Source organism: Macaca nemestrina, chromosome 3, assembly GCF_043159975.1.
Source record: "Macaca nemestrina isolate mMacNem1 chromosome 3, mMacNem.hap1, whole genome shotgun sequence".
NCBI lineage: Eukaryota > Metazoa > Chordata > Mammalia > Primates > Cercopithecidae > Macaca > Macaca nemestrina.
Genome location: NC_092127.1, coordinates 49,701,642 through 49,726,232, shown reverse-complemented (window position 1 = coordinate 49,726,232; position 24,591 = coordinate 49,701,642). Strand labels below are relative to the sequence as shown.

General features: G+C 43.9%; 2 protein-coding genes and 1 long non-coding RNA gene across 7 annotated transcripts in view; 2 read left to right on the top strand and 1 right to left on the bottom strand.

Annotated features, from left to right (window-relative positions):
• The window catches only part of LOC105493275 (microsomal glutathione S-transferase 2), a 54,497-nt gene extending 45,656 nt beyond the window's left edge, over positions 1-8,841 (top strand). For both annotated transcript variants that reach the window (XR_011620956.1, XR_011620955.1), the window contains exon 7: positions 8,700-8,841. The gene's annotated coding sequence lies outside the window, so the exon portion shown is untranslated. The remainder of the gene's footprint in view (positions 1-8,699) is intronic.
• The window catches only part of LOC105493274 (mastermind like transcriptional coactivator 3), a 436,328-nt gene that overhangs the window by 4,392 nt on the left and 407,345 nt on the right, over positions 1-24,591 (bottom strand). For all 4 annotated transcript variants that reach the window (XM_011760794.2, XM_011760797.3, XM_071093013.1 and 1 more), the window contains exons 3-4: positions 8,837-9,085; positions 4,171-4,255 (exon numbers count right to left, since the gene is read on the bottom strand). In XM_011760794.2, the coding sequence (XP_011759096.2) occupies positions 4,171-4,255; positions 8,837-9,085 (334 nt within the window). The remainder of the gene's footprint in view (positions 1-4,170; positions 4,256-8,836; positions 9,086-24,591) is intronic.
• Positions 13,307-19,372, top strand: LOC105493273 (uncharacterized). The gene is made up of 3 exons (XR_011620958.1): positions 13,307-13,805; positions 15,510-15,656; positions 18,783-19,372. It is a non-coding gene; the product is annotated as an uncharacterized lncRNA (long non-coding RNA).

The following is a 24,591-nucleotide window of genomic DNA, read 5'->3' as shown; positions in this document are numbered from 1 at the left end:
CTTCCTTTCTTTAAGAAAGAAAATTATGGGAATTTTGATTATGTCTCAAGTTTTTGTGGCTTGAGATCAATATCATACTGCATTGAAAAATGAAATGGTTTCTATCAGGAAACCTGAAAGATCTGGGGGAAATCCCCAGAAATGTTTTCATATTTTGTTTTAAGCTTCATTATATCTAAGTGATTTTTTGAAAAATCAAAAGTTCCTAGTAAAACACTCAAAGGTAGTATATACTGCAACGTGTAATCTTGTCATGAAGTTTTGAGACCTTAACGACTAAATTTTTATTGACTCCATGGCCAATAAGATCAACTGTGGTGAAATGGGTTATTGAGTTATGTATAAAAAAAATTTAAGGGAAAAATATTGCTGAGTCGGAGATTGACTGGGTAGACCCAAATTATATAAACAGTCTGATGGGCTGCTAGAAATAGATGAAAGGACATCTATAATTTGGCCATTTTGGGGTATGTTTATAATGGATATGTTAAAGGACTGGATACTGTCTGGAATAATTTTGTGAATGAGAAATAGGTTCCTTTCTTTAGAGAGCAGAAATGTTACAATACCTTTTAATAGGCAGTGATACATTAATCCAAGCCAGTCTTTATTTTTATTTAGTGTAAATGACTGCACTATCTTGATGTAATTCTTATTTTTAAAAGGCATTTTAAAATCAGCAATCACCACATTATTTTTCACTTAAGAGAAATAAAAAGACTTTTATTAATCTAGTTTTATGCCTTCCGTGATTTTAAATATACAAAGGAAAAAAATTCAGATGTGTCCAAGGAATTAGCTTGTCTTTACCTGATTACTACATGTGTTAAACCACAAATTATGTTTTCTTTTTCTTTTTTTGGTCTAAAACATATTATTGTGAGACACTGTAGTCTAAGTTTCTTGTCTGCTGGTTAACATCACAATGTCCAAGAAAAATCTTGTATATTCAAAGAGAGACGATAGTATCCAACTTTTTGCTTAAAAAGTCTATGTTCTGTTTTCACTCACAATAAGCCTGTATTTGTGAAAAAAATAAGCATTTCCCCATAGTCATGTAACATTGCTCAGAGGTCCAGAACCTAATGAGGGAAAGACAATCATTAAGGCCTTTGAAATGTATAATGGTGAGAGTATGGGATAGGTTCTCATGCAAGTTGTACCTAACAAAACTTCTCTCCAAGAATGATATTTCTTATTTTTCAGTTTGCTATTTTCCCAGATGCATAACATCATGCCATCTAGGGTGTCTGTAAACACATGAAAATACTGAAGATAGTAAAATAAATTATATATCTCAAACCAATCAGCTCAAGGACCCTAAAATGTCACACTGGCTCTATTGACAATATTCTCTACTGAACCATGTTCCACGTCACGAACAGAAAATGCAAAGTGATCAGCCATTTCTTTCTAATTTAGCCCCAAAGGTGAATTCTCTCTCACCTCCAAAGAAAATAGTATCTTATTGGTTGAGGATGACACATCGTCTCTATATGAGTGCAAAATAATTTGCTTCTGAAGTATAAACAAGAATAACATCAGGATCTGTTAAGTGGCAAAGTCAGCTACAAAAACACATGTACAGTACAATCCCAGTTTTTGCGGGTGTCTATTTATATAGAAATAAAATAATAGGATTGATCATCTCTGGAGGGTGGGATTTCAGGTGACTTTAATTTTTGTCTCTGTGGTTTTTTTTTGTTTCTTTTTTCTGAGACAGAGTTTTGCTCCTGTTGCCCAGGCTGGAGTGCAGTGGCACAATCTTGGCTCACCGCACCCTCTGCCTCCTGAGTTCAAGCAATTCTCCTGCCCCAGTCTCTGGAGTAGCTGGGATTACAGGCATGCACCACTACGCCCGGCTAATTTTTTGTGTTTTTAGTAGAGACAGGGTTTCTCCATGTTGGTCAGGCTGGTCTCGAACTCCTGACCTCAGGTGACCCGCCTGCCTCGGCCTCCCAAAGTGCTGGGATTACAGGCATGAGCCACCGTGCCCGCCTGGAATAGAACTTTTTAACTGGACCCAAAACATCCCGAATAGCTCATATAAGTATGTGTCTATGTTCTGCAACACAGGGAAATTATTAAATTGTGGTGGCCCCCTTTCCCCACAAATAATACATGAGTTATGAACCTGGAAAACTCAAGGGACGTTATGCTGGGTTTATCAGCTTTTATGTTTTTAATTCGTTCATAATATAATGCAGCAGCTCTCAAGCGTGGTTCCCTAGCTAGCAAAATCAGTGACTCCTGGGAACTTGTAAAAAATGCAGATTTTCAGGCCCTGCTCCAGATATACTGAATCAGAAACACTGTGTGTGTTTTAACAAGCTTTGTTGGTGCTTTCAGCGCAGGCTAAAGGTTGAGAACTATAGATATAAAGGAGGGCTCTGTATGTGCAACAACAACTATATGTAATGATGACTAGTCCCCACTCTTCCCTACCCATGGCAAAATTAGAAACATAATTCTTCAAAAACCCCTGGCACTGATTTAGGGCACAGAACACCTGTGGATAACTCAATTCCTTTTGTCCTTGCCTGTGTCAAGGCCAAATGTGTCAAGGCCAAAGGATCTAACATGATATAAGCATCCCAGAGGTGAAAGGGAGTGGTAGCTTCTCAAGCCCCAGTATTTTTACAGGTGATCTTCAATGTGGTCTGTCAGTAAATATCAATGGCTTTCAGACTGTAAACTACAACTCACAGTTCATGATCCAGGATATATACATGTGGGTTTAAAACAGAAAGAAAAGCTTCTGATATGCTCTGATAATTTCTGTTGTATTTCATTTAAAAAATGTTGGTTGTGACCCACTAAGTTGTTTTCAATAACCTTGTGTTTTGCAATCTGAAGACTTAAAAATGCTACCTTAGATCAGAAATTTTTCACTCAGTCTATTGATAAAGTTCAGGGATACTTGTGAAATTATATAAAAGTTTATATATATTTACATATTATACATTTTTGTGCAAGAGGCTTCATAGCTTTTTGCAGACTCTTAAAGGAATAGGTAACTTTTGAGAAGCTAGGACCCATTGATATGGATCCCACAAAATGGGCAGAGGATGGGATTAGGATTTCTGCTGCTAGGTGAACCCTGTAGCCCCCTGAAAACTCCTGTGGATAAGATTAGGAAGGCTCCTCAGGCTATTTTCTTCACCCCATATAAGACCCCCAAGTGTCTTTTTTTTTTTTGGAGACAGTCTTGCTGTGTTGCCCAGGCTGGAGTGAAGTGGTGCGATCTCGGCTCACTGCAACCTCCACCTCCCGGGTTCAAGCGATTCTTGTGCCTCAGTCTCCTGAGTAACTGGGATTACAGGCATGCACCACCACTCCCGGCTAATTTTTTGCATTTTTAGTAGAGACAGGGTTTTGCTATGTTGGCCAGGCTGGTCTTGAACTCCTGGTCTCAAGTGATCCATCTGCCTCAGCCTCCCAAAGTGCTAGGATTATAGACATGAGCCACCGCACACAGTCAAGGGATCTCTCTGTTGGAGATGGAAGGGTTTGATATTTGAGTGGGCCTTCCACATTTATAAAGGAGTGCAACACTAACATACAGTGCACCCGTTGCTACTGGGTCATCATTTAGGATTCCCACAAATGGCTACAGGGTCAGTTCAATCAGCCTCAAGGCCCTATTTGTCTTCTACATTCAGCAGAGACTAGTGGTTGTTGCAAGCCAGATTCTTCCATTTCAGCTATAGAGGTAAGGGCTTTGGTCAGGTGACCTGCTGGCATAGCAAAAAAGATGTGGCACAAGATTTTTGCCCCTGTAGTCACTAAGATGACGATCTAAACATAAACAAAGTTGATATGGAGCCAACAGGCACCAGTATATCTTTACTGGTTGTTAATCTATTGCAATACTGTGTACCTTTGGTAAAGAACAGCTGTTCTAGTCCCAACTCCCACAGCTACCCTGACCCTTCCCTGTGCTTTCTAGAACCCCTCTGTGACTCAGTGACCAAAAGGTTAATGCCTGGCACAACAGGAGGTCTCTAGGAATCCATTCTGATTGGTTATTACTCTTAACCTACCAGTAGTTAAATAGTTTAAGTATTTCCTGGACACAAATACAGCATGTAAGGCAATGACTCTGGCTACACATTCACTTATGCTTCACCTCTAGAAGGTATAAAATGAGAGAGGTTGCACTGGCCTCACCTTGAAACTGATTGACCTGCTGCACCGGGTATGGATTCCGCTGTGGCTGGAGGTGCTGCCGGGGTAGATGTGATTGCTGCAATTGCTAGAACGACAGAACACAAGAGGGGTGGAGAGGTGAGATAGGGAGCAAGCACACAATTCAATATCCTAGCAGTTCTGAGGAAGGTAGGGTTTTCCCCAAAACTAAACTTTGTGTTGAAGAATCATATGCCTATAGGCAAAAGCACAAAGCCTAAGGATACAATCAGGTAGGTTTTCACAAAATGAACACACTCAGGGCCACCAGACCCTCCATCAAGTAACAGAACGCTGCCAGGAGCCCCTCGTGCCCCTTCCAGTCATCGCCCTCCCTTGACCCATGGGCATCACTGTCCTAACGTTTAACAACATACAGCAGTTATGTCTGCTTTTGTACTTTGCAGAAAATTATTCACATGATGCTGCTTTTTTATCTGGCTTCTTGCATCCACCACAGTATTTGTGAGATTCATCCATGTGGATGTGAATTCTTGTTGCTTGTTCATTCTCACTGTTGGATAGTATTCCATTATATGAATATAATGGAATACTATGATTTATTTACCCATTCTACTAGTGATGTCACCTTTGGTGTTTCTAGTTTTTGTGTTTCGAATGTGATTGCTATGAACATTCCTGTACATGCCTTTCGTGAACATCTGCACGTATTTCTGATATGTGGACTTGCTGGCTCATGAAGAATGCGTGCTGAGGGAAGGGGTTTTGACGTGGACTGCTCAACATCAGCCTGCATGCTTTCCTTAGCGCTGTGGGGACTGAGCTCAAAGGGAGAAGCAACTGCTTTTTAATGACCTAAGTGGATGCTTTGGGCATAGGAAGATGAGATCCTCAGGGGTTATACAAAAAAGGCTAATCTTATTCCCATGAAGCCACACTGCCTGTAAAATACATCTCTACAAGTAAACTATTCAGCATTTACCGCTTTGAGGAAACCACGTGGGATTCCACATATACCAGCAAGCCAGGAGGCCTGCATTTTAGTCTTTCTTCTTCCACTCACGGGGATGCTGCACTGCTAGTGTTGCTACCAATATACTGGGAAGGCTATTACCATTATCACATTGTATGTGCAAAGGGAAAGAAAATAAGAGTGATGTAGAAAGAGCAGAGAAAGAGGTTTTAGTTCTAGGTCTGCCGTCAAGTAGCTTGCATGACCTTCGGGATGTTGTTTAACCTGCTCCCTGCAGCTGCTGAATATTCATTAAGTACCTTTCATCTGCAAGGGCTATAAAGAATATACAACAAGGTCCCTGTTCTTTAGTGTTCATTATAAAAATAACACACACTGACCACCTCTTAACGCATGTGTTTATTTCAGTTTTTTCTCTTGTGTTTGTTCCTGGGCTGCTCTATAATTTTCTTTTCTTTTCTTTTTCTCTTCTCTACAAAGCCAGCCAGTATTCTGGCAACCAAAGAAAAAAAACAGCCTCTGACTTGTTGACCCCATCCCGTGGTCCCTACCATAATGTTCTACAGAAAACTGTTGAAATTGATTGATTGTGTAGACCAATAATGTGTAGACAAGAAACCACGCAAATCTTTTAGGCAGCAACAGAAGGGCATTACTGAGTGTAAGCTGAGCATTTAACAGCTTCTCCTCAGTCAAACTTCCCATATTATATAAGAATTTAATTGTCCTACTTGCGACTAGGAATGAGCCCCTGGCAGCCTGTGGGGGACTAAGGGTGTATCCTGGAGTCAGGAATCAGGAGTCCTCAGTTCCATCCTGGCTCTGTCTCTCTCTAGCTCTGTGATCTCATATAAATCACATAAGCTCAGTTTCCTCACATAACCTCAGTTCCTCATTTGTAAAATGATGGGACTTCATGATCTAGAATGTTTCTAAGTTTTGTCTAAACTTTGTGAATGGATGAGAGGTGATGTGCTTTGCACTTTTTGAGAATATGGCATTAAATGTGAATTCATGCCTACTTTCAACCTGCTCTGCTCTGATTGCCAAGTCTACTGAGAATCATTTTAAAGTTTCCCAAAATATGTAAGATCCCAAATCCTTCTGTTTTCCCTCACATGTCCTTTCAGGAAACCCAAAATCTGTTTCCAAAATCCAAAGTGTGAGGACACTTTCAATGCTGCAGCAACTAAGATTGGTGTTGATCTGGCAATATTCACTCTCAGAACGAAAAACTGAGAGCTGGCCGGGTGCTGTGGCTCACACCTGTAAGCCCAGCACTTTGGGAGGCCGAGGCAGGCAGATTACTTGAGCCCAGGAGTTCGAGACCAGCCTGGCCAACATGGTGAAACCCCATCTCTACTAAAAATACAAAAGTTAGCCAGGTGTGATGGTGTTTGCCTGTGGTCCCAGCTACTCTGGAGGCTGAGGTGGGAAGATTGCTTGAGCTCACGAGGCAGAGGTTGCAGTGAGCCGAGATCACGCCACTGCACTCCAGCCTGGGTGACAAAGCAAGACTCTGTCTCAAAAAAAAAGAAAAAAAAAAAAAAGTTGAGCACTTACTCCTTGTAGACCTGCACTTGGACAATCTGCACTAAATCTGCATCCTCCTCAGGTGCAGACAAGATGCTCCACTGACCTGGCTGGGCCATGTGCTACAGCTCTCACATGACATTCCCTGACACCAGGGCCATGTGACAGGCCCCCACATACATGTGTGCAGCACACACAGCTTCCAAAACATTTTACACACATGATCTTATGTGATCCTTAGAGCAGATACATGAGGAAGGCTGGGAAATTATTAAAACCTAATCTGGCAGATGAAGAGGGAAGTTCAGTGTTTTTTCCAAAATCACATCACATGCAAAACAATGGGCAAATCCTGGCACTGAGGAAAGTGACCCTCCCCTCATCCCTCATCATCTTTTAGTACACACAGTTGCTACGGAATGATCCGCAGGTCACAGCCTCCCATTTCCCTTGTCTTTCCCAAGAAGCCCCAGCTCTCTCCGTGCTCTGGATTCTGAGGGGTCTCCCCTGACCTTTCACCTCCTTGTCTGGGGGCATCGTCTTGACGTGTCTCTTCTCACACTCTTCCCACGCCCTGTGCTCCCCAGGGTGGGGCTGGCCTCGCCGTGTGGGAACACCCCTGGGCCACACAGCTGAGCTCTGCCTGCTTGCCCTGGGCCCTCTTTGTGTCTTTGGTCACAGCACACATATCAAAAGCCATCACTCAAAACATCAGGCACACCTGAGATTTCCTGGGATTGGCTGAGGAGAGGATTTACAGAGCCCAGCTGCCCTCGGCAGCTCCATTTATCACTGCCTGAGAGATTAGCATGGCTCCTTGTCGCACACCTTATGTAGGTGAGAGGGATAGAGGTTTGTTTGTACAATAGCTGCCAGGCGGCGGACTGACCTTGGTAAAAAGGGAGATAATTACACAGCTGTTCAGGAACAAAAGCAAAGAAAAAAAAAAAGAACGTAAGTGAACTGTGCTCAGCAGTACAATTTTTCTCTTTGGGGGATGCCTGGTGTTACTTTGAACTGCTGTTCTTGGTTAGTAGGGACCTCAATGGGCCTGTGTCCTACACAGGATACACGGTGGTGGATGCTTAGTACATCTGCAAAATTCTGGCAGGGCACGGTGGCTCACGCCTGTAATCCTAGCACTTTGGGAGGCTGAGATGGGAGGATCACTTGAGGCCAGGAGTTCGAGACCAGCCTGGTCAACATAGTGAGATTCCCCCGTCTCTATTTCTTTAAGAAAAAATTTACAAAATTCTGACCCTATCAGGAACATTCTAGAAGGATAACTGTGAGGCAGACCTATGTTGAGCCTTCAGCTTTACATGACAACCTTACACCTCCTATAAGAAAGAGCCTGCTGTGCAAGATTCTCTGTGCAGACCCACAGAAGCCACCTGGGGATCTCTTGCGGACAGCCTCAGGCCTTTCCCTAGGATAATGCTAAGTCAGGTATGGGCATCTCTAAAAACAAAACAAATGGAAACCTACAGGATCAGTCTGCAGGGAAGGCTTTCTCTCAAAGCTGAGGAATTGTAGGGCGAGGGTGGACAAAGATGCCTAAGGTAAAGCTGTATTTGTGTTAGGCTTTCCTTTAACTCACAGATTTCCTGAGCTGTTTTAAAAGCTGTGGGGAGTTTTCTTAAGTTTGCACCCTGTCTGTGACCCAGAGTTCAGGTTTCCAGGTACTTCTGCAGGCCTTATTGTTCTGCTATTGTTCCCGATCCATTGTTCATGACCCATTCTATAGAATTCTCCTCAATCCTTCCTCCTGTCAATTTCCTCTAAGAAACAGAGTTCTCTGAATTATTATTTTTTCCTTCATGCTAGAAATAATACGGCTTATGGAGCATGTGAGACAGTCCCCGCCATGTGCTGATTACACAGACCCCTGTACCAGAAATCAGAAGAAAAGGGGCCAGGCTTGAATCAAAGAAATGTCTCTGACACACAGGCCTTCAAATTGATGGCTGGAGCCTGTCTTTTAAGAACAAATTAATTCATTATAGGAAAAACCCTAACTAATTGAAAGGTCTAAATTCTTCAGGTTCTCCTGTGATCCTGGGAAATGCTAGACCGTGAGCATCTTGACAGAGGATGTGAACTGCGACTTCCTCACAGGCAGCAGGCAGGTGCTGAATAAGTGCTTGCTGAATGAATGAATCACGCCAGGGCGCATGTTACCTGTTCCGCCAAAATCTGCTGCTGCTGCTGCTGCTGCTGCCTTTGCTCCCGCAGGAACTGTTGCTTCTGCTGCTCCATCAACTGGGCCCGCTGATCAATGAGCATCTGCTTCATGATGGCTGCTTGGGGCTGGCTGCCCAGGAAGCCAGGGCCTGCAGGACTGGCTCCTGAGACCATGCCACCTGAGCCTGGGGGCACGGAGGACTGCATGGGGCCTGTGGTTCGGGGAAGTCCAACTGGATGCTGCTCCTGGGAGGACAAGAGAGAGAGACATGAAGGGATTCTCCATGGAGACTCACTGCCATTTGAAGGGAAGCCCCTGGAAAAAGGGAATGGGGCGAAGTCCCAGCTTATGGACCGGAGGCATTTTGAGTGGCACGCATTGCATTTCCATAAAAGTAGCCTCAAACCCGACCTTACCTGAGTAGAATGAGAGAGGCCACAAGGGACAGTAAGAGAGCATGGCTCTGGGAAATCCAAGCCCAAGTCCAGTCTGTTTCGGATGGGACCGACTATTGCATATGGACAGGATTTTCAACTAACATCCTGTGTTCCTCCAAGGAAAGGGAATGAGCCCTCAGGCTGAGCTCACCTAAAGTCTGGAACACCAGAGACATCCTGACCTCACCTGTTAATCCTTATTTCTTACTGTTTACTTGGCCAAAATGGACGTCTTCTTCGCAAGTAGGAGGGACATTTGCAGAAAACTGCAGGAATTTGTTAATCAACAGATCTGATATTTGATGGAATTCTAACGAGTTGCAACATTTGAGAGCTATATATATGTCAAAAAGAAAAATCCTGCTGGCCAGAGTTGTTGATGGTGAGAACTGGGAATGTTTTACACTAACCAAAGCTATGTAATCTCCTAATATCTTTAAAAATAGAATTGAGTCGGCCAGGTGCCGTGGCTCGTGCCTGTAATCCCAGTACTTTGAGAGTCCCAGTACTTTGGGTGGATCATGAGATCAGTTCGAGACCAGCTTGGCCAAGATGGTGGAACCCTGTCTCTACTAAAAAAAAAAAAAAAAATTAGCTGGGCGTGGTGGTGGCCACCTGTAATCCCAGCTACTTGGGAAGCTAAGGCAGAGAATTGCTTGAACCCGGGAGGCGGAGGTTGCAGTGAGCCGAGATCGCACCACTGCATTCCAGCCTGGGCGACAGAATGAGACTCTGTCTCAAAAAAAAAAATAAATAAATAAATAAATAAAAAATAGAATTGAGTCTTCTATGTCTGGGATAATTTAAACGTGGGGTGTTGGATTGGGTCTCTTGATTCTATAATTATATGTCAGCCAGTCGAATGATGGCAACTTTTAAGGACTGGTCCTTAGGGAAGAGGAGGTCAAGCCCAGGTGACTACATGGAGAATGTGCTCAGAGGCGAAGTTTATGCACTAAGCTGGACAGTGTGGACTATTAGGGGAAAACAGTGAATGGGAAGAATAGGTGTGTGGCCCAAAGATTCAATTTCTAGACACTTCCTTTCCTATTTTTTCTACCAAGTCTGCCTAGCAGTGGCAAGTACTGTCTGAACATTCTGCAGAAATTCCTTCTACCTCATTAAAGTTTCAAGTAATTAATGTGAACATGGAGGAGTTGACACAGATCAAATGGGCACACATATAAGGACATTCACAGTCATTTTGTGAAGCACTATTATGAGACCTAAATAGTAAGAAGCAAATGTGAATAACTCTATCATTTAAAAATTTGTAAATCCAAACTGGATTTTAATATTTTTCTTCTTTTTACTTTATTGCCTTTCCAACGCAGATACCATTAAACATGTTGGCAGTTTTTTCTCAAAGCAAATAGGTGAAGTTTGTCTCTGTCTCTCCTAGAGAGACAGTCCTGGATTTGACTCCCTATGGCTTGGGCTTGCGTTCCTCCCTTCCTCCCGTGGTGTGCTGTAGAACCATGCAGGCTGCCCTCTCTACTATGACTGACCTCAACTGCCTCTTCAGTTGCTCTTCTTCCCTCCAAACAAAACAAAAAAGCAAAACAAACAAAAACCAAACCAAACCAAACCAAAACGCTACTCCTCTTACCCTAGAAACACTTGCCCAAGAAGCTCTGGTTTGTTCATGCAGTAGCCTAGGTCACACAATGAATGAATGGAAGACACAGAACTAGCAGAACTAGAACGCTATTTTTTTTTTTTTTTTTTTTAACAGATAGCTTGTCTTTACTTTTTAAAAAAATTAAACTTAAATTTTAAAAAATTATTTCATTAGTTATCGGGGCACATACAGGTGGTATTTGGTTACATCAGTAAGCAGAACGGTAATTTTGATTCTCAATTCAGTACTCTTACTAGCTCAGGCCTCTCCCAGGCAGTGTCTTCATGGTGTTAAGTGTGCACCTAAGAACAGCCTGTAGACCTATATAGTGTGTCTCTCATAAGTGTACTGTGTTCTATTTTTTATGTGTAAATGCTGTAGCTGAAATTAATAAAACGTTGTGTCTTTGTGTATTTTCTCTATAAATACACAAAGATAGCTAGGAAATATTTTTGATGTTAACAAAAAGATCTTACACTAAAAAATACCAGGAACCTTTGTGCTCCCAAAAAGTTTACTTCAGGACTAACTCTTGCAGGGGCCTAGATATTTCAGGATCTTCCCTTTCCCCCCAAGTATTTGCTACCTGTTTTCCAAGCCCTTCCTTGCAGTGAAATAAAGCTGTTTCTTGGCACCTTTAGGGACAAATGGCTGATTGGCTTTACACTTTAACAAATGAATTCACACTGACATATAAACAGTCAATCAGCAAAAATGCAGATATGTAGTTTGTTTTTTCTGTCTCAGTATATTTGATACTTTCCAGTTTTGATAAGAAGGAGAGAGTTGGAAAGAAAATGAGGCCCAAGGGAAGATAAAGTTTTCTTCAGCTTGAGTTTTTGGAAGGGTTGGTCTGGGATGACCCTGTTTATCTTTGTGCACTTTGAGATATGCTTGTCCTGTGTGACCAGCCCGCACAGCTGGGGAAGTGGTAAGGAGTGAAGAAGTGTTGCTTTCCCAGCCTCCTCTCCACTGGGAAAAGAAAGAGAGAGGCAAATGGGGTGATGATGATACATCAAACCGCTTTTTGCCCCTGTCTTCCTGGGCCAAAAAGAAATACTTCAAAAGCACAGTGTGGAAAAAAAACCCTCCCAAAGGGATAGTCATGTTATTACTTCCCAGGATTATGTATTTCCCCAAATAATTCCCTCCCAGAGGTTTTGCCTTCAGGCTTCTCACTGAAGACCTACAGGCAGAAAGGGCTGTATGTATTATATTATTATTATTTTTTAAGAGACAGGGTTTCACTCTGTTGCCTAGGCTAGGGTGCAGTGGTATGATCATAGCTCACTGCAACCTCCAACCCCTGGGCTCAAGCAATCTTCCTGCCTCAGCCTCCTGACTAGGTGGGGGGACTACAGGTGTATGCCACCATGCCCTGCTAATTTTTAAATTCTTTGTATAGATGGGGGTTTTACTGTGTGCCCAGGCTGGTCTTGAACTCCTGCCCTCAAACAATCCTCTTGCCTTGGCCTCCCAAAATGTTGGGATTACAAGCATGAGCCACTGCTCCCAGCCACTATGTACATTCTTAAAGGACTGCCTTCCCTATGAAACATCTTTAGTACTTTCCCAACAAGCTCTGCGGCATTCAACAGTGGATGAGAGACGCCTACAGCCCCAGACTCTGAGGTGTATTGCAAAGTGTGACGATGTACTCAGTGACTTGCCTTACACATTAAGCTGGCCGAGGCCACTAACTGTTTCATAATACATGGCTTCTTTTAACCTCCAGTCTAAGAGGGCTTAATGAGAAATAGTCTGTCAGATTTCAGGATTTCAAGCCACTGCTCTTGTTTCTAATAGAAGAAGGACACACACTGTGTTGTGCAATTAGAGAAAACCAGGCTGAGCTTTCGTCATGCGAAATGTAATGCCTTGAAGCCAAATGATGCTGTATTTTTAGTTGTAATTACTGGCTTGTTCTCCGATCCACTCCTTGCCCAACGACCTCCCTTACTTCTCCCAAGAATCTTAATACAGTTTCTTCCCCTCAAAAATCCAACTGGCTATATAGATCTTCATTACTCGCCTAACCCTCTCACTCTTCAGTAAAATAAAGGGAGGAGAAAGAAATCAAAACCAACGAACCTATTTTACATATCTTCCCCTCCAGGGAAAAGATCTTAGCAATATTCTAAAGGCTAGAGTGAGGTAGGAGGTGTCAAAAGCACCCTTACCTCCCCCAAACAGGCAGTTTTTGACTTCAAAAAACAGTTGTGGTAAAAATATCTCCCAAGAACAGCCAGTTGTTTATAAATCTGTGCGTAGGGAAGCTTTATTTTTCTGAAGTGTTTTCAAGAACATGCATAGTGTTTGGGTGAGAGGGGCCAGCGTTGCTGGCGGCGAACCAAAGACGGCCGGCGGCGAGGAGGCTGGGGTGACAGGGACCCAGTGGATAACGGGCTTCAGAACGCCCAGGGCTTCAGCCTTTTCCAGGCGTCCCTCGCCGGGGGAACGCGGAGCAGCTGCCGTTCTTACTGCGCCCCAGCAGATGGTGGTGTCAGCCCGGCCTCGCGCCCGGCCGCCGCTGCGCCCGCGCCCCTCCCCTCGCAGATGGCTTAATCAGGGCTCCCGCCCGCCCCTCCGCAGCCCCCGCCCCGCGCGTCTGGGCGAGCGCTGCGAACGTGGAGCCAGGCAGTCAAGTGTTACTGCGTACAGCAGGTAGCCTGGCAACTGAGAGCATAATACCGAGCAGATGGTGTTCGCACGGCGTGATGGACATCACACACGACAGCCTGAGACAATCCAGGAATTCCCTGGTGACTCTAGGCCCTCTTTACACAAAATGAGTTCTCTCTCCATTGCCGTGTATCTCTGGGGTTATCTTCCCCCCTCTTCCGACTGACACTGAACTGGTTTCTTATTACCGACTTTTCTTCCAGCCGGAGGGGAGGGAGAATTCAGGTGGGGGAGGGCGCGGGAAGGGGACGTGGAAGGAAACGGAAGGGCTGGGAGTGTGGTAGGGGGGCAGTGGCGACCTCAACGGGGCGGAAGGGTGGCGGACACCAGACCCCAGGGCCGACAGCCCGGGAGGGACCGGGTTCCAGGACCCCAGCTGCACAAAGCCGGCGCGGGGAGGGGGCGGTAAGGAGCGAGCCTTGGGTCGGCCCGGCACTGCTGCCTCGGCTCAGAGTCCTTGCAATCACTTGGCCTACGAACAACTTAAATGAAATTTAGGGTTTTATTGAAAAAGTCCCCTGGGGCCTAATTTAGCCTCTCGACTCGAGCCTATATGCTTACAAGTCCTTAGGGGACTCCGGCTAAGAAGTCAGGAGTGGGGCCCGTGCGCCCCCGGCAGGACCGAGACTGCCTCTCGGCGCAGGCGGCCCTAACAAAGAAGCCCACGAGGCGGTCCCGGGCGCTGGCAGGGGCGGCGCGGCGGCGCTCGGGAGACCCGCGAGGGGCCCTGGAGGTCCTCGGCCAGCGCGCGCCGCTCGGGAGCCCGCGAGGCTGCGGTGTGCTCCGGCGGGCGCATTTCTCAGGCCCCGTCACATCGTGTGTGTTAGTGGCTGGGGAGGACACGAGGACAGAGATGAGGATTGTTCGTGGCAGGAAAGAGTAAAAATAAATCAATGCATAAACAAAAAGGATGCCCCAGAAAACCTGTGCTGTTCACACACACACACACACACACACACACACACTCACACACACACACACTCACACACACACACACTCACACACACACACACACACACACACACACACACTCACACACACACACACACACACACACACACACACACACTCACACACACACACACACACACACACACACTCACACACACACACACACACACACACTCACTCACTCTGAATTGGGTCAAGTAAAAAAAAATTTTTTTAAAGGAAGGAATCTTTAGCCCAAGTGGGATTTCAACTAAATTTTATCTATCAAAAGATAGCTACATCCAACCTCTCACCAGAATCCAGAGGCTTTCTCCTGCAAAGATACTATTGAAAGTTTTATTAGTAAGTTTGAGAAGGCGAAAGTATATATCAGAGGTGAAAGCTAACGTGACAATTGCTTGGCCAAAGAGCGCAGCAGTTTTATGTTATTGAGCAGCACAGGATGAATCGAACACCCATGATGGCTAGACAGAGGCGCCTGGCTGTGATTCCCAGAGGTTCAGGCAAGCCATGTGACCTCTCTCAGTCCCCACCCTCTGAAATGAAAACCATACTCATAAGACTCCTGACAATGGAAATTTTGGAGGTGACATAGTTAATGAAGTGCCATAGAAAGGAAATAGCTACGAATACTCTAAAACCTCCCCATTCCAAGTATGGGCAATTTGGGAAAAATGAAGAACTAAATTAGGGGTTCTCATGTGGTTGCAGGATCAAATGCATTAGTCCCCACCTGGGAGCTTGTTAGAAATGCAAATTCCCAGGCTCCCCCCGGGCCTCCTGAGTTAGAACTTTTGGAGGTGTTTTAACAAGCTCGCCAGGTGATTACGATGTCCCATAGAGAATCACTGGGGCAAATAATCCTGTGCCCTGATTAGATTGCAATGCTGCATTTTCAAAAGCAAGTCAGGGTGCTGAGTTGCTTAGGTTTCTGTTGCGAAGTTTCCTGCTTTGGAACAAAATTCTCAAAATTTTCAGAGGGTTGCTCAGGCCAGTGATGTTTGCAATGCAAACCCAAGAATTCTGAAAGGAGCCCAGGGCCAAAAGGAGCCAATTCTTCCAGGAGGGACTGCTCCAGTTACAATTGTGCTGTGGAGGCTGAGGAACACCCATGACTGAGGAAGGGTGAGTCCCCCATAATGCCCTTGCTAAGGAAGCATCAGACATCCCTAGACCTACAAGTCCCTGGTGTAATAAGGTGAACTATGGAAAGCTATGATTTGAGGAAAGTTCCCTCTGATTGAAAGAATTCTTCAAATATGAAGAATGTAACACTTATGGGGCACCTACTCATTGCAAAACACTCTGCTAGGGGTTTTCACCTGTATGTTTAACTCATTTTGTTTTTTATTTTTTTTTAAAGCCCGAATTTCTGAGAGGTTAAGGAACTTGTCTGATGTCCCACAGCTGGAGGTGGCGTCTCTGGGATTCTGACTTTTCCACTGACCATAACATGCATCTGGTCTAAATTGAGCAGACCACCCAGGAGGATGTTGGAGTAAAAAGAAATGGGAAGGGGGTGGGGAGAGGAATGGGCATAGAATAAAAAGGTAGAAACCCTTGGGATCAAAGGATGCAACTGAAAGAGCACCAAAATATGCATCATTTTTTTTATATGTTGCCTGGTACCCAAAATTGGGGTGCCTCTGTGGTATCAACTTTGACATTTAAAGAAAGGGCATAAGATTAGATCATTCAACCATAAGTGGAAGGAAGAAACAAAATGAAATAAAACCTTAGAATTCCCTTTGAAGTTGATCAGGTGTCAAGGCAGAGATTTGGTTTTCTTTTACAAACTTTCTTTTTCCAGAACAATTTTTATTGTGGGTTTGGAGAGGTGTTTACAATAAATTCATAGCAGAGCTCCAAAAGGGCCCACCCCATCTAAACTCCTCTGTCTCAGCAGATTATTGAAGAAGATTGGATTAAAAGGATTGTTTTGTGATGTGTGATGGTTGTGTCCCAAGATGATTGCGTTTAAGGCAGAGTTCATCAATTTAGGAGGCTTATCACTGAAACAGCAGTAACTTGAGGCCCAATGCAAAGGCTTCTAAATGGGTTCAGTAAAGCTCTTTGTTCAGCTTCTAGAAAGGAACAGTGTACACTGGGGGAACCCCACAGGCCTGGGTAGAAACTCAGCTCCACCATGGGCCCAGTGACTGGCAATATATAACAAACAGCTTATGGTTGTTATTCTTACTGCCAAAACCTCTTGATCATGCAGGGCATCCTTCAGGATGAGGGAAGTGCTGTGTTTCTGGTTCTAGCTTTAGCTTCTAAAATAATGGGGAACAAGACTTGTCATGGCACGGTGGCTCATGCCTGTAATCCCTGCACTTTGAGAGGCCGAGGCAGTCGGATCACCTGAGGTCAAGAGATCAAGACCAGCCTGGCCAACATGGCAAAACCCCATCTCTACTAAAATACAAAAATTAGCTGGGCTTGGTGGCATGCACCTGTAGTCCCAGCTACTCAGGAGGTTGAGGCAGGAGAATTGCTTGAACCCAGGAGGTGGAGGTTGCAGTGAGCTGAGATTGCACCACTGCACTCCAGCCTGGGCACGATACAGCGACACTCTGTCTCAAACAAAAAAAAAAGGTCTTGGTCCCCATTATTTTAGGAGCTAACTGCTTAATTGATAGGGCAATTATTTAAAAATATACACTTTACTGATTCCTTCCTCTGCTTCCCAATTGCTGGGAATATTTGAAAAACAATGCAGAAAACTATAGATAGAAAAAAAAAGTACAAAGTAAAAAAAAATGCAGAAAAGTAGACAGAAAAAAGTATACAGAAAAAAGCTAACACTCATTTTTAACACTGAAAGGTAACCACTTTTAATATTTGATATGTTTTTATATTTCCTCCTAGTTTTTTCCCATATGCAATAACATATTTTTATGCTTATGATCATGGTATATACACAATTAAACACACCCTACTGATTCTTAATTAAGTAACATGGGAGAGGTAGAAAGTTCTAACTTTCCAAATGCTTCCAAGTGATAATTTCCTGGCAGGATGATATCCTTATGGCATCCTTCCTGGCAAGGCTTTTAGCTCCTTTGGGACCAAGACTATGAGTCTCCCCAGTATCCAGCACAGAGCTAGGGCCACAGCTGCAACAAAATACAGATTTACTGAACTCATCTGACTAATTGGCTGGGATGAATTCTAGCCTAAACCAGTATCAGGTATAACTGGAAAGGACAAAATGATGGCCCTATAATGGACTGCTTCTCCAAGCTCCTGAGCTGACCCTCTGCTGAATGTTAAAGAAAGGGTTAAAGTTGGCAGTCCAGTGCAAAATGTGAGGATGCCACCAGCCACAGGAAGGTCAGCCTTTCAAGGCCATTTTTTGGGGGGATAAAAGCAACAAAAATACCATTTGTCCTTATCAGTGCTTTGAACATAGTTACCATAGGTCCCGCCAATGGAAACACAACTTTGAGACTTATGCTTTTCTTCTGCCTTTGATGTAAATTATAAGAGTCCTTTTGATCCTTTCTTGTGATTAATTCCACCACCAATGCAATTCTAAATTGGTTAAAAGTTCATTAGTGTACAACAATAGAAGCTTGATTAAATAAATTATGGTATATCCATACCATGAATACTAGGCATCCAATAAAAATCATGCCTCCTTAGACTATCTAATCACATAGAAAAAAGCTTACCATATATAGTTAAGAAAGGCAGGGGAGGAAAGCAGTTTCTGTTTTTTTTTTCTTTATGTCCTCAGGTGTTAAAACTAAAAAAAAAAAAAAAAAAAAAAAAAAAGTTTCTAAAACACTTGACACTGGATAGTCTTGTTAGACAAGAATTGTAAGAGATTTTTATTTTTATGCTTTTTCAAATTTTCTGTTATGAATATATATTACTTATAGTATTATTTTTAAAAGCTTGTTAAGAATAATGCTAAACTGATATGGAATGAAATGTAGGGTGAGTTCAAGAGGGGCCCAGGTTATGTCTGGGACCTGGACTATTTCTCCCTGAGCCCACCTTATGCTCTAGAAGGTGTAACAGACATGCTTAAGTGGCAGGACCCCTTTCCAAACCTGTACGTGGCTTCAACAACTGGGCTTCGATACAGGTTCAGCAACTAGGTCAGCTTTCTATTGCTTCCACAAAGAGCTCCTAAGTGCCAGCGGAAGGGTACTGACCATCTTCCAAGAATTCTTGGGTCTACCTGGACAAGCCTGCTCTCTGTGGCACCACCCAGCTCTCTGTGGCTTTTCTCTGTCTTAGGCTTGAAGCCACAGTGCATGGCCAGAACCAGCCAGACCTTTGGAGTTCAAGAACTTGAGAGGTGGGTGAAAACTGCCATTGCCTCCACAGACTGTCTTCCCCGTGGAGCTGTAAGAAAACCTGAGTCACCAGGGCTGGGAAACCTGCACCACTGAGACGAGCACAGCCTCTGCGCCGGCATGCAAGTGGCCGCTGTCAGGACACATGGACTGAAAGTGGTTTGTCAGCTGCTCCATTAGGTTTTTTTAACCCATATGTTTGCTACCTTTCTTTCCTTGATTTAAAAATAGGGAGGGGAGCAGTCTCAGCTGTCTTCAGCTGCTAAGGAGATTTTTTTCTTTTCCCCTCCTGAGCTACTGTTTTCCCCAACCCGAGCCTTTCTCGCCTATTGTACCCACCCTTTCTGATGAAGTCATCAAAGCAAAGATTGCATAACTGATGCATAGGCCTATCTTGTGTTATACTGGGAGACAGGCCAATGTTTCCATTAATAGACAAGAGCACCACCACGCTGCCAAATGGAGCTCTCTGCTGCAACCACTACAAGACAGGAAGAAGGGAAGGGAAGCTGAGTGCTCAGGGCATGCTGTGGAGGGAAGGCGAGGGCACTTCTGCCATCATCTCCAGAACCTCCACAGCCTTGGGGGGGCGGGGCGCTGAGAGACATCAGTGCTGACTGCCTGAGAAGAGCCCTTCCACAAGCAGCCTTTCTGGTGTCCCCATATGCTTCCTTCCTTCCAGAGGCTGTGAGAGGGAGGGCCCATGTCGGCCTGCTCTGCCGGTTTCCCGACTGCTGAAACTGGTCTGTGGGAAGCCGGTTTTGACCATGTGATGCTAAGGCTCTGAGAGGAGGGCTACCCTTTTCCCCACCCTTGGTCCCCATTCCTATGAGTAGAAGCCTGCCCAGCTGCGGTGGTGGGGTTTGAGAAGGCTAGGACTTACAGCAGGGAAAAACACGAGGAAGCAGAAAGAAAAACAGAAACACTTAGAAATCTGGGATTGGTATTTCTCCTTATATAAAGATTGTGGCTGACAACCAGCTTCTTAGAGGAAGCAAGTGTAGGAGAAGGGCTCATACCTGGTCTGTGAGGGCCTATGGGGGATCAGGGCACCTGACCCTGGGCTTTGCATCCACAAGAACCTTGAGTTTAGATTTTTAGACATATTCTTCGAACTAGACTTTACATATACAGTCACTGAGAAATCCTGAGAGGATTGAAAAATAGCATCTATTTTATAGCTTTAAATTGTGCCCTGAGCTGAGTGTGGTGGCTCACGCCTGTAATCCCAACACTTTCGGAGGCTGAGGTGGGGAGATTGCTTGAGTTCAGTTCAGGACCAGCCTGGGCAATAGCAAGACCTCATCTCTACTAAAAATAAAAAAATTAGCTGGGCATGGTGGTGTGCACCTGTAGTCCCAGCTACTCAGGAGGCTGAGGTGGGAGGATTGCTTAAGCCTGGGAGGTTGAGGCTGCAGTGAGCTGTGATTGTGCCACTGTACTCCAGCCTGGGTGACAGAGTGAGACCCTGTCTCAAAAAAATTGTGCCCTGTTATTAGATCAGGCTGCTCTAAGTCCATTATCAATTAACATTTTTATACATCCTGCGATTATCCTGTGCACAGTATAATTGCCCTATGCTTTATTTTTAAAAATAAAAACATTGCATTTAAAAAAAGCTCTATTGTCATTTTTTCATTTTGTAAATATAACTGGGCACTCCAAAAAATAGAAATGGCTCAGGTATTTTCTTAACCTTGAGAAGATTTGGAGACACACAGACATAAAAATAAGTTTTAGAAAGAATATAGCACTTAAAGAGGTCTAACACAGCCCTTGACTCCACACCACACATACATATGGTAACTGGGATAAAGGAATCTGCAAACAATGAGAAATCATCCTCTCTACAGATCTTAAACTTTTCACTCTTTAATCAGAACTCTTCTTGGGAAGCATGATTCAGCAGTGCTTGGCTTATAGTAGGCGCTCATAAAGGTTTGCTCTCAGTATCGTCCCTATTAATAATGAGGAAATCAGAAACTTTAGGTGGGGCCTATATTTTCAGCTCAGATTTTTTTGGTTCTTAATGGTCACATCAGTTCCTCAGCCATGTGAGAGAAAACATCCCTGTTTACAGATGACCACTTTTACTTAGGATAAAAGTTAAGTTGGTAGCTAAATACGAAATGAGACTCTAGAATAAATATTCTTTATACGTCCTGTGTTTATCCTGTGCACAGTATAATTGCCCTTGGGAAGGTGATGGGAAACTTAGTGAGGAATAAATTCACCTTTTTGACTATAACAATAGAGGCCTTCTAAGATGGGGGTTATGCACCAAATATTTTTTGCCACTTATCCCTTCTAAAAGCCTAAACGCTTTTTGGGGTAATTTCTCCTCTAGCTAGTTGACTTCATACCCTCCTTCGCTCTGCTTCCCAGATCCAGGCGGGCTGCTTTACAGCATGACCATGATTCATACATACACATCTCCACCTAAAGTTACACGCCTCCTTTAAGAGCTGCTGCAACCACTACCACTTCTCTCCAAGGTGACTGCTTGTAGGAGGATAACATCAGAACAGGAGGGGCAGGGTGATTAATGCTGGAGTAGGACAGGGAGATCTGACCTGCTGTTCAGGAGACTTGTCAACCTGAGAAAGCTTCCTGGACATTAGGGATCCTGTTTCTGGTCTTCCTTCCCTTTGGACCATTTCTCTAATAGACATAGTTTCTTGTTCTTTGGCCCAACTAATTACTTTCCCCTTTGTGTTTCTGTTTCCCTTTATCCTCTCCCCCATTTTAAGAATACACAATTTCTCAATCGGCAATTATTAAACCCTTCTCAAGTCAACCAAACCTTTTCTGGAAGCTGACACTAAATATACACGGCTGTAAACTTGCTGAGGAGTGGAGGAGGGGTGAGTAGGGATGACAAACCTAGAAACTGAACTTGAAATCTTTCTCGGATCCCAAGGATACCACACAGGGGAAAAGCCAGCCAGAGTGAGATTCTCTTCTTTATTTTCCTTAGCTTCTCAGGGGATAATTTATACTGAAGGTTACTTTCTATAGAAGGCCTTGAGAACACTACCTCTTAATCATATTTAGAAGCATATAAAAAAGGTTGACAAGGCCAATCTTGATTCCTTTTTCCTTTGATGTAGTCACAGAGAATTTTGAAGGAAAGATGGGGTCTCTAAGTCCCCATTAATAAATAAACGTAAGTCCTCAGGAGTGAACATTCATGTACAGGGTGCTGAGAGCTCACATGTGGAGCTCTCAGCATGGCCATACAGTCCTGCCACAGTCATTGTCACTGAGAGAGTTGTCACTGCTGTAGTAGGGTCCCAGTCACTCTTAGTACCTCTCAGAGGTTTCCTGGGGACACAGCCCAAATATATCCTGCAGTCAGATGCACAAACACCCTGGGTAGGAACCTAGAGAGGTCTGGAATACTCTGATTCACTTCTGCTAAGAGACTTAGATAAGGAAGGCTGACTAGGTCAGTCAAATTGATTGCCAAGGTGGCTGGCCTAATAGAGGTTCAGGGATCTGGTTTGAGAACATGGAGCCTCAGACCCTTCCCTTCAAGCTGTGCAGCACTGCATATCCTTAGTGGCATTTTCAGTTTCAGCTTCCAGATCTTAGAGTTGATTTTTCTTAAAGAACACTCACAGCTAAGACAAACAAACAAAACAAATAAGCAAACAACCGACTTGCTTAATATGATATGCCACCCCCCAGGAGTATGGGTTGTGGTTATAGCTTTGCTTGGGATTTTATGTGGAGTAAGTAACTTCATGGTTAAAATGCAAATATTGCTCAGAAAACAAGTATACCTCCTCCTGAAGTCTGAGCACTAGAACACGACGTGTGGCATGTATATTTTGCTATTAAAGTTTTCTTTCAATTTGAATACACATCCCACTTTTTGAAAAACTTTGATTGCTCAAGGAGTCTGCACAGGCCCAGTACCCTAGCTCAATGGCAGGGGCTATGGTGGGGCTCTTAGACTCTCGGTGCAGTGCAGCCGTGGCCTCTGTCCTGGAGGGAGACTGAAATCCGAGTGCAGAGACAAGGTATACTTCATGGAAGAGCTCAAGGATGGCACCAGCTGGTCAAGAGGCAAGCTGTGTGGCAAGTGTTCTGTTTCCATTTGATTTCCATACAGCCAGGCCGAGCAGACCCGGGATGGGCAGAGCGTTGGTATGGCATAGAAAGAGGCCCAAATGTGGATACAAGGCACATGAGTTCTAGGCAGTGTTTGACCTGAGGCAAGTCACTGAACATTTCTAAGCTTCAGTATTCTCCTTTATAAAATGAGGAAGCCAGCCCAGGTAATCTCCAAGGCTTCTACTTGCCCTAACATTTCTCTGGTTCTACTTAGAAAGAGCTTCATGGATAAGCGGGGACTTGACTGGGAGCCTTGATGGAAGTGTAGATTTGGATTTGAGTGAGAAGAGAAGGAAGGAAGGAGAGCGGCCACCTGCAAGGAGGGAGGTGGCCACCCAAAGTTGGGGTGTTTGCTAGGATGAGTGAGAAGAAAGCTTTGCAGGGTGGGACTGGCCATGGACAGGTCTGCATGCAGGCAGAGCCAGCCGACTCGACCATCAGCCATCAGGAGCCACAGCAGGTTCTTAAAGGGAATAAATGCTAAATGCATTACTTTAAGGAGATTAAGCTGGTGTCAGGTAAAGCAGAGATTAGAATTGGGCTGGATCAGAAGAAAAGTGGGCAGGAAGGGTTGGGAGACAGCCATGGGGGTAATCCCATCAGGAGGTGAGGGGAAGCCGGCTGAGATTTGGCACTTGACTGTGGGAACTGAAAAACGCCAAATGCACCTGCCAGGCATATTCCTGCAAGAATAAGAATTCTCATGTGCAAATATCTGGGGTCACTTTCCGGTCTGGGGTCCCACCTCCTCCTACTCATTTCTCTTCTTTATTATTGTGCTCTGCCCAGCCCACATGGCTACCAGAAACCTGGCAGAGATACAGTGATCCCTGCTTTAAAATCAGGTAAAAATAAAGCTAGTTTTTCTGGTCTTCCCTATTATAAAAAAACTAAATTTATTTAAATGTGAATTTAGTATACAGGATTTTAAACATACCACCTGGTTTTTGACGGGGAGTAGAACAGCAGGTATATAACTGTGAATATTTTCAAAGCCCTAACAATACATCCTGGGGATGAAGGAAAGATGGCAGGCAGTAACAGGAAATGTGACCAAAACAACTTGGAGAAGAAGAAACCTTTTCGTTTTTGTGCTTCCTTAACTTGTTTCTCTAACTTTCTCTCCTGCTACTAAATGTTTCATTCAGTCAACTTTTTTCAAGAAGGCCTGACAAGTAATAAGGAAAGTTCTATGGTGGCCCAATTAAAGACTTTTCATGACAAGTAGACTTCATAACAAATGTGATAACTAAATATTTCCTAAGCATAAGCTCTCAGTTGGATTTTTTTATTAAAAAGTCAGAAAATCACTCTTGATCTTATTGCTAAATCTTGTTTGCAACAGAAATGGTATGTTATATTTTTATAAGATAATTAACATTGCATGTATTCTACCAACCTTTTAAATCTGAACTAGAGATGGTAATAAGAATAATTTCTAACAAAGTAATTCATCAGTACACAACCAGTTGGACCGTTGAAAATTTATGATTGAAGTTAAGAATACCTTGGTTTCAGGTAAAAATATGTTTTATATCACCAACTTGGAGACTGTCTTCTCTGAAAAAACGAAAAATCTTTCCTTTGAAAATTTTCCTATCCCTTATCGAGACAACAGAGGAGAAGCAGAT